The 9,749-nt window shown below is 40.8% G+C and overlaps 2 protein-coding genes across 4 annotated transcripts; both read left to right on the top strand.

Moving 5' to 3' along the window:
* On the top strand, positions 1-3,988 carry LOC144709708 (uncharacterized). 3 transcript variants are annotated; one of them, XM_078583329.1, is made up of 3 exons: positions 1-564; positions 3,261-3,457; positions 3,761-3,988. In XM_078583329.1, exons 1-2 carry the CDS (start codon positions 30-32, stop codon positions 3,452-3,454), a joined length of 729 nt encoding a protein of 242 aa, XP_078439455.1. In that variant the 5' UTR covers positions 1-29; the 3' UTR covers positions 3,455-3,457; positions 3,761-3,988. The 3 variants fall into 3 exon arrangements, with proteins under 3 accessions (XP_078439455.1, XP_078439454.1, XP_078439453.1); XM_078583328.1 differs by having other exon boundaries at positions 3,624-3,846; XM_078583327.1 differs by lacking the exon at positions 3,761-3,988 and having other exon boundaries at positions 2-564; positions 3,261-3,569.
* A 2,378-nt stretch (positions 3,989-6,366) lies between these two features.
* Positions 6,367-8,762, top strand: TET8 (tetraspanin8). The gene is made up of 2 exons (XM_078583326.1): positions 6,367-6,931; positions 8,248-8,762. The coding sequence occupies exons 1-2, from the start codon at positions 6,431-6,433 to the stop codon at positions 8,548-8,550; spliced, it is 804 nt and encodes a 267-aa protein (XP_078439452.1). The 5' UTR covers positions 6,367-6,430; the 3' UTR covers positions 8,551-8,762.
* The last annotated feature ends 987 nt before the right edge of the window (positions 8,763-9,749 follow it).

Genomic DNA, 9,749 nt, shown 5'->3' with positions numbered 1-9,749 from the left:
CTTCACCCTCACCCACCTTCGCTCCCGCCATGGCCGCCCTCTCCTTCGCCGCCCCCTCCCTTCTCCCCCGCCCCTTCCATCCCTCTCTCCCCTTCCATTCCACCTTTCCCCCCCGCCATGGCCGCCCCTCTCTCCCGCGCCCTCTCCCCCGCCTCTCCGCCGTCTCCGCCGTCCACTTCGAAGAACTCGTCGAGAGGGACTGGTCCTTCCTCGATTCCTCCCCCGCCGCGAAGAAATCTCATCGAATTTCCGTTTTCGACGTCATTATTGCCGCCGCCGGCCTCTCCCCGGATTCTAGGGCTCTTGCCTGCTTCCCCGCCGCCGGGTTCATCGATCGGATCGCCGAGGTTTGCCCCTGCCAGCTTCTGATCGCCACTCACGATTCTCTCTTCTTGCTGGCGGAGATCAAGGAGAATCATGATTCTGTGAGGTGCTGGCAGGGCGGCGTTGATGCCGTTCCCGAGAGGTTTTCCCCTTTTGATTCGGCTTTCGTCTGCTATTTTCCTGCCATGGGGGTTTCCATTGCGGAGTTGCTCCGGTCTTTGGCTCGCCGCTGTTCTCCAGGTTGATTTCATCATCATCATCATCATCATCATTGTCATTATCATCATCATCGTCGTCGTCGTCATTATCATCATCATCATCGTCGTCGTCGTCGTTATCATCATCATCATCGTCGTCGTCATTATCATCATCATCATTGTCATTTTAGTCTTCTTTTTCCTCTTCTTCAGCGTCGATATCATCATCTTTATAATCGACTTCATAATCATTATCTATTTTCCTGCCACGGGGGTTGCCATTGCGGAGTTGCTCCGGTCTTTGGCTCGCCGCTGTTCTCCAGGTTGATTTCATCATCATCATCTTCGTCATCCTTATCATTTTAATATTCTTTTTCCTCTTCTTCGTCGTTGGTATCATCATTGTCTTCTTCATCATCGACGTCATTATCATTATCATCATCTTTATAATCGACGTCGTAATCATTATCTATTTTCCTGCCATGGGGGTTTCCATTGCTTTGATCCTCCAGGTTGATTTCATCATCATCATCATCATTGTCATCATCGTCATTATCATCATCATCGTCGTCGTCGTCATTTTAATCTTCTTTTTCCTCTTATTCATAGTCGCGGTCATCATCATTATCATTATCATCCGCATCATCGTTGTTATCATCTTCATCATCATCGTCATTTTAATCCTCTTTTTACTCTTATTCGTCGTCGATATCATCATTATCTTATTCATCTTCGATGTCATCATCATTATCATTATCATCGACATCATCATCTTCATCATCATCGTCATTTTAATCCTCTTATTCATCGTCAATATCATCATTATCTTATTCATCTTCGATGTCATCATCATTATCATTATCATCTTCACCATAGTCGTCATTTTAATCTTCTTTTTCCTCATCTTCATCGTCAATATCGTCATTATCATCTTCGCCATCATCTTCATTTTAATCTTCCTTTTCCTCTTCTTCATCGTCGCTATCATCATTATCATCTTCATCGTCATCACCATTTTAATCCTCTTTTTCCTCTTTTTCATCGTCGATATCATCATTGTCTTATTCATCGTCGACGTCACCGTCATTATCATTATCATCTACATCATCATCATTATTATCTTCATCATCATCGTCATTTTAATCTTCTTTTTCCTCTTCTTCAGCGTCGATATCATCATTATCTTATCCATCGTCGACGTCATCATCATTATCATTATCATCATCTTTAAAATCGACGTCATAATCATTATCATTATCATCAGCTTTAAAATAGACATCATAATCATTATCTCTATCGTTATCATCGACATCATGATCATCGTAATTTCTCTTCTTTTTCTTCAAAATCATCATAATCTTCATGAACGTCAACATCAACTACAACATCAATATCAACCACTATACCCACATCATCATCATCATCATCATCATCTTCTTCATCTACATCATCATCATTATCATCATTTCTTCTTCTTCTTCATTATCATCATTATCGTCATTTCTTCTTCTTCATCATTATCATCATTTCTTCTTCTCATCATTATCATCATTTCTTCTTCTTCATCATTTCTTCTTCTTCATTATCATCATTTCTTCTTCTTCATCATTATCATCATTTCTTCTTCTTCATCATCATCATCATTTCTTCTTCTTCATCATCATCATCATTTTGATCATCTTCATCTTTATCTACATCATCATCGTTATCATCATTTCTTCTTCTTCTTCATCATCATCATCATTTTGATCATCTTCATCTTTATCTACATCATCATCGTTATCATCATTTCTTCTTCTTCTTCATCATCATCATCATTTTGATCATCTTCATCTTTATCTACATCATCATCGTTATCATCATTTATTCCTCATCATCATTATCATTTCATCATCTTCATCAGCATCATCATCATATCTTCTTCTTCCTCTACATCATCGTCATTATCATCATTTATTCTTCATCATCATCATCATTTCATCATCTTCATCAGCATCATCATCTTCTTACTTTTAAAAAAAATCATCATCATCATTTCATCATCTTCATCAGCATCATCATCTTCTTACTTTTTTAAAAAAATCATCATCATCATTTCATCATCTTCATCAGCATCATCATCTTCTTACTTATAAAAAAAAATCATCATCATCATCATCTTCTTCTTCATCTGCATCATTATTTATCAGCATTTGTTCTTCTTCTTCATCATCATCATCATTTCATTATCTTGATCGGCATCATGATGATCATCATATCCTTCATAATATCACCATCATCATCTTCTTCTTCATCTTGATCGTCATCATTTTATTCATCTTCATCAACATCCTCATTATCTCCATGAACCTCCTCATTATCACCCTTACCATCATCATCATTATCATTTTCAACGGTCAACAGTCTGTTGACCCGCCCGCCCTTTCCTTCTTTGGTACTTTCTTGAAAAGTACATATCATAATCTTCACCTTCTTTCTTCGTCATCATCGTAATTTCTTTCTTCTTCATCAAAATCCTCATCAGAACCTTCATCATCATCATCATCGTCATCTTATCTAATTCTTCATGATCATCAGGTTCATCATCATTATCTTTTTTCTTCATAAAATCCTCATCATCATCGTCATCATCATCATCATATTCTTCTATTCTTTATCATCAAACTGCAGATATGCAATGGCGCATCTATAATTGAAATTATATCGGACGATAATCGTTTGAAATTCAAATTTCTGCAGGTGCGAGAGTGGTGATCGGATGCGAGCACGGGAGAGATGGCGTGAAACGACATCGGGAAGAACATCCTGACGTGGTGACCTCCGATTGGCCGAGCAAATCGGATTTAGAGCAAGCGACAAAGGAAAATAACTTTCAAATCGTCGAACTCGTTGATGAATCTTCCGTCTACCGGGCCGTTCTTCAACTTTCTTGATCGGTAAGATTCCTCCCGTTCACACTTGAATTTCGTAAATTTACAGATCTAATGTGCAAAAAAATTGTGCCGAACTCAATTTTTTTGACAAATCTTAGCAGAAAATATACCATGATACTCTTGTGTTAGAATTTCGTAAATTCTTTGCGTCGCGATATTGTTACTGCAGGTGATTTCCGAAGAACGCCAAGAACAAATCTGCACAATATTAAGTTGAAAATTCTTGGTCTGAAATTATTTTAAACGCGTTGATCCACTTGCGTTTGAATTTCGTAAATTCTTTGCGTCGCGATATTTTTACTGCAGGTGATTTCCGAAGAACGCCAAGAACAAATCTGCACAATATTAAGTTGAAAATTCTTGGTCTGAAATTATTTTAAACACGTTGATCCTCTTGCGTTTGGATTCGTAAATTCCTTGCGTCGCGATATTATTACTGCAGGTAATTACCGAAGAACGAACGCCAAGAACAAATCTGCAAAATATTAAGTTGTAAATTTTCCGTTTGAAAATATATAAACATGTTCATCTTCTTCCGAGTTGTAAGATTCTTACGGTTCACTCTTTAATTTCGTGAATCCCTTCGATCGCGACAAGCCGTCTGATCGATTGCTAGATTTTTAAAAGCCAATTAATGATGAACATCAAGAACATATCTGGCAAAACTGTTGTACAGAACGCAAATATTTAATCTGAAATTCAAGATTCTTCCTGTCGTCCTTTGAATTTGGCGAATTCCTTTGATCATGACAGCTGCCAAATCGACTAGTAGATCACTACTGCCGCCAATTAACGATGAATATCAAGAACAAATCTGCAAAAAACTCGTCATAAATTCAAATATTTCTTGGTGATGGTGAGATGATTACAACCGTCAACTTACCGATCATCATCGAGACCAAATCCGGAAAAAAATTGTACCAAATGCAAATAAACATTTTCTCGAAAAATTAGAAATTCTTTGCTGCCGATGTGATGACGTCATGATAAGGTAACTCTCAGTGGGCCCCACCTTTGATGACTGGTCGAACCGAAGATTCGGATCGAAGTCTTGTGGCGGTAACTTTACCGCAAAGTATGTTGTCCTTTTCCCAGCTGGCGGGGTTTTTCCTGTTATCCTTTTCCCCCGCTACGCGACAAATTTAGGTCCCAGTCACTGCAAAGTGGGGCCTACTATTATGCTGACTAGGTCTAGCATATAGTTAGAAATACTCCAAAGTGGGTTTCTTCAGATGGAAAAAATAGGCCCCAGGATTGTAGGATGGATGACTGATCTTTATTGATCTCATCCCGACCCGTCACCGATCATCAGTCCAAATCCGTCAACGTTAGACTGGATGAAGTCATTTCCGTCATTAGTCATCTTTCATCTGTCCTCATCAGAAAACTAATATGAGGGAAAAAAGAAATAATAGCAACTTGGTCTAGCACGTCTACTATTATCCTGACTATGATTGGTCATACAATTGCTGTTCATATCTGGCTTGGTGAGCAAGCAACCCGTTATATAGTTGTAGATGTATGATTTGACTAAATAATTCTGTCAATTGTCACCATTCATCCATCTGAGATGATGGATGCCGAAAAACAGATGGAAGTGACGAGACCAACAGAGAGGGAAAGAGAGTACAGAATTGGGGAAGAGAGAGATGAAGAGAGGGAGGGGGCGAGAGATTGATTTGGAGAAGGTGAGGGAGTGCGAGGGAGAGATAGAGAGAGGTGGTCAGGTGATCAGGTAGATACTTGTATGCGAGCGAGAGTGCAGGGGAGCAACTACCGTCCTTTCCGTCAGTCCAGGACTGATTACAAATGGTGACGATGACAAAATGTGGGCAGATGAGTGATAGCAGTCATATCTGTTGGCTTTGTCAAAAGTGGGGCCCACCAGTCAATAAAACCGGTAACTGAGGTAGCTGTCACGTGGCTGCACGGGACGACTGTACGGGAGCGAGAGGGAGAGACCTTGAGAGAGCATGAGGGCCATTCTCGTCTATTTCCATCAATCCTGGACTGATTACGGAATGGTGACGATGATGAAATGTGGGTGGGCGAGTGATCTGACGAGTAATCATCGTCCGTCCATTCCTGCCACTATTTGTTGACTAGGTCAAAAGTGGGCCCCACTGGTCAACAGCCGGTGACATGACTCGAGGAAAGCTCTCTTTGGTAGCTGCTAAGTGGCCGACCGATAATGATTGTACGGGAACGAGAGGGAGAGAGCTTGAGTGAGCAAGGGACCTATTTCTGCCAATTCCATCAATCCAGGACTGATTACGGAGTGGTGAAAATGACGAAACGTGGGCGGACGACTGATCGGATGACTATGTGTTGACTAGATCAAAAGTGGGCCCCACCGGTCAACAAAACCGGAGACGTGATTCAAGGTAAGCTCTACAAGGTAGCTGCCACGTGGCCGAACGATATATGAGTATACTGGAACGAGGGGGAGAGAGCTTGAGCGAGCAAGGAACCTATTTCCATCACTTCCATCAATCCAGGACTCATTACGGAATGGTGACGTTGACGAAACAAAGGCGGACGAGTGATCGGATGACCGAAAACAAAACCGTTCTATCGTCGTCCGTCCACTCCTGCCACTAATTGTTGACCAGGTCAAAAGTGGGCTCCACCGGTCAACAGAACCGGTGACTCGAGGTAAGCTTACCGCGGGGCCGCCACGTGGCGGAACGACCTCGACGCGGTGACGGAACCGCGTGGTGGGCGGGGTCAAAGTCGATTCACCAGCCCGACGAGAAAACGGCACACGGCTTTTCAGATCCCGATATCGGCCGTTGATTCAGGCTTCCCCACATCTCCACCGTCCGATCGGTGCACCCCAAAGATTAATTAATAAATTTAATAATCTGAAATTCCGCCAATCGGGATCTTTAAATATCTACCGGGCGTCTGTCTTCTTCCTCGTACCTTTCTTTGGAGATCAAGATCAGAGCTCGGAGAAGAAAACCAGAGGAAAAAATGGTGAAATTCAGCAATAGTTTGGTCGGGATTTTGAATTTCGTGACGTTCTTGCTGTCGATTCCGATCTTGGGGGCGGGGATATGGCTCAGCCAACGCGGTACGAGCGATTGCGAGAGGTTCTTGGACAAGCCCGTGATCGCTTTGGGGGTTTTCCTCATGCTGGTTTCTCTTGCGGGATTGATCGGCGCCTGCTGCGGCGTTACCTGGCTGTTGTGGATTTACCTGTTTGTGATGTTCATACTGATCATCTTGGTTTTCTGTTTCACCATATTTGCCTTTGTCGTGACGAATAAGGGCGCGGGGGAAGTTGTCTCTGGAAGGGGTTTCAAGGAGTATCGGCTCGGGGATTACTCTAATTGGCTTCAGAATCGTGTTAATAACGCTAATAATTGGAACAAGATCAGGAGCTGCCTCGCGGATGGCAAAGTTTGCCAGAGCTTGCAGAATAAAAATGAGACGTTTGCTCTCTTTTTCAGAGAGAATCTCTCTTCCATTCAGGTAATTATGTCTTCCTAATCTGGTTGGTTGATTCTTTAAAGCGGTTTCCCGAAATTTAATTTCCTGGATGATAGTTTTGATGATTATTCGTTTTCCCTCGGGCAAGGTTTTCATTTCTTCTAAAAGAAAGGGTTTCATCTTGTTTCAGTTATTTATTATTGATTCTTCCCTCTCGCCGACCTATATTTTGAATGTTTTTGGCTTTTTAAAATCCTCTCGTTTGGAAATCCTTTCACTTTTCGTTGAAGATCTCATTAAAAATCCTCTGATTTTCCTGATCAAATCTCCTACCTTTCCTTTTTCCTCTTTTTATTTTTTATTTTTCTCATCTAACTAGATTTTTTGATCTACAAGAGCTTCTTCCACCAATACTTAAATTGATGGTACTCTACGGAAATCACATTTATCTATTCCATCATCTGATGACGCTGCATTTAGGCGCCAGGACATTTAGTTTAATTTTGATCTTCCATACCCCAATTTTCGGAGATAAAACTTGTTCCTTCGTACTCTCATTTTTTGTGTTCTCTTCACCAACATTCTTTGGTAAAATATTTGACCCACTATGCAAAGTCACTTTTTGCCCATTCGATGATCTAATAGTGCTACATTTAGATTGCCTAACACTTGGTTCAACCTTGATCTTGATATTTAGATTTTCTAGGTCCTTCACGCCCTCGTTTTGTTGGTAGTCCGAAACCGAAACTTCTGTAAAACTCAATCTAATGGTGCAACTAGAATTCACATTACTCTGACCCAAAATCTTCATCAGAACCCACATTAATTATATTTGATTCTCCATCACAGAGATCAACTTTGATGTTCTAAAGTGAAGTCTCCCAGCTTTGTGAAAAAACTAGCTAGAAATCTTCATAAGAACCCAACAGGAAGGGTGTCTGATGTGCGATCAATCTCCTCATGTTTATATTTATATTGCCTAACACTTGGTTCGACCTTGATCTTGATATTTATATTTTCAAGGTCCTTCACAATCTCGTTTATATTGCCTAAAACTTGGTTCAACCTTGATCTTGATATTTAGATTTTCTAGGTCCTTCATGCCCTCGTTTTGTTGGTAGTCCGAAACCGAAACTTATGTAAAACTCAATTTAATGGTGCAATTAGAACTTACATTAATCTGACCCTAAATCTTCATCAGAACCCAGATTAATAATATTTGATTATCCGTCACAGAGACCAACTTTGGTGATCTAAAGTGAAGTCTCCCAGATTTGTGAAAAAACTAATTAGAAATCTTCATAAAAACCCAAATGATGTGGGATCAATTTCCTCATGTTTCTCTCTCTGATCATCAGTCTGGATGCTGCAAGCCACCAATCGAATGCGGGCTGAACTATGAGGGCCCCACAGTGTGGAGTGGGACCACGAATTCGACCAATCCAGACTGTCGGACGTGGAGCAATGCTCCGACAGCGCTGTGCTACAGCTGCCAGTCCTGCAAGGCTGGATTCCTTGCAAACATTAAGAGGGACTGGAAGAGGGTGGCCGTGGTCAACATCATCTTCCTCGTCTTCCTCATCGTCGTCTACTCCATCGGCTGCTGCGCCTTCCGCAACAACCGGGATGAGAACAAGGCCTACCCCCACTGGAGGCCATAGTGGGTTTGCTTCATCTCTCTCTCCCTCTCTTTTTTGTATATGCTGAATGCTGGGTCTCTCTCTCTCTTTATCTCTCTGGGGCTTCTTTAGGGGGAGAGAGAGATAGGATTGAGGGAGTGATTATGGTCATTGTGTTCTGTTCTTGTGGCTGTGATAGGAGGCTGGACTATTGGGTTTATAATAATGGTTTTTCTTGTGCCTTTTGATCTGCTTCTCTGCATCTATTCTCAGAGTTGGTGAGGCAGAGAGAGAGAGAGAGGGAGAGAATATGAGGGAGATAGAGAGAGAATTGGAATGGAAACTGAGAAGCTCTCTCTCATTTCTCTTTATCCAAAGCTACCCACTAATGATCCCTCTTTGCCCTTCTTTTCCCTATGGCCAAAGCTACCCCATCCTTAGATAGACATAGTTATATGTATATATATCTAAAGCTTACCCCTTTATGATCTCTCTCTCTCTCTATATATATATGTATACATACTTACATATGCATTTATATATATATATATATATATATATGTCAACATATTAGCAAGCTAGAAGAAAAACATTAGGCAAGGGCTGATGAAAAACCATCTCCTCTCACCATGCCAAACCATCCTTCGTATCCTTCCTAAGTAAATGCACTTATAGGAGAAATAATTTTGTGATAGGTAACTAGATGAAAAAATATCTGTCAGGGAAATTATTGAAGATCATACCTTTGGATTTTTGGAACAACTAGAATAATAAATAATATTACTGGTTTCTAATATGCTTAAACCATGATTTGGAATCTAAAACAAAAATTTTCTTTACTGACTTTTACTGCTTAAAGAGAATTTTCCGTTTAAAATTTAGCAGATGCTGAAATTTCAGATGTCTTGTTTGGCAAGATTCAATATAAATAAATTAAAATAGAGGACTTGCGTCCCTCAAAGAAATAGTTAGTCCATGTAAAACTTGCATCAGCCTTCTCCTTCCTCTCCTGCTTTTCCCAGTCCTAAAGCTATGTAGGGTAGTGTTTTGGCAAAAAACAACTTAATCTCTATTGAATTGGATAGGGCCTTAAAAAGTTATAGAGATTGAGGTGGGTGGGCCCCATGTCACTTAAACAAAAAGGGCCACTAATAACATGTGGCCTATTGGTACATAAATAATAAAGTAAAACATAAACAAAGGACTGTCTAACACCAAGTCACAAGTGGGTGTGAATGTTG

This window comes from Wolffia australiana, chromosome 11 (assembly GCF_029677425.1).
Source record: "Wolffia australiana isolate 7733 chromosome 11, ASM2967742v1".
NCBI classification, from domain to species: Eukaryota; Viridiplantae; Streptophyta; class Magnoliopsida; order Alismatales; family Araceae; genus Wolffia; species Wolffia australiana.
This window is presented reverse-complemented; position numbering and strand designations above follow the sequence as displayed.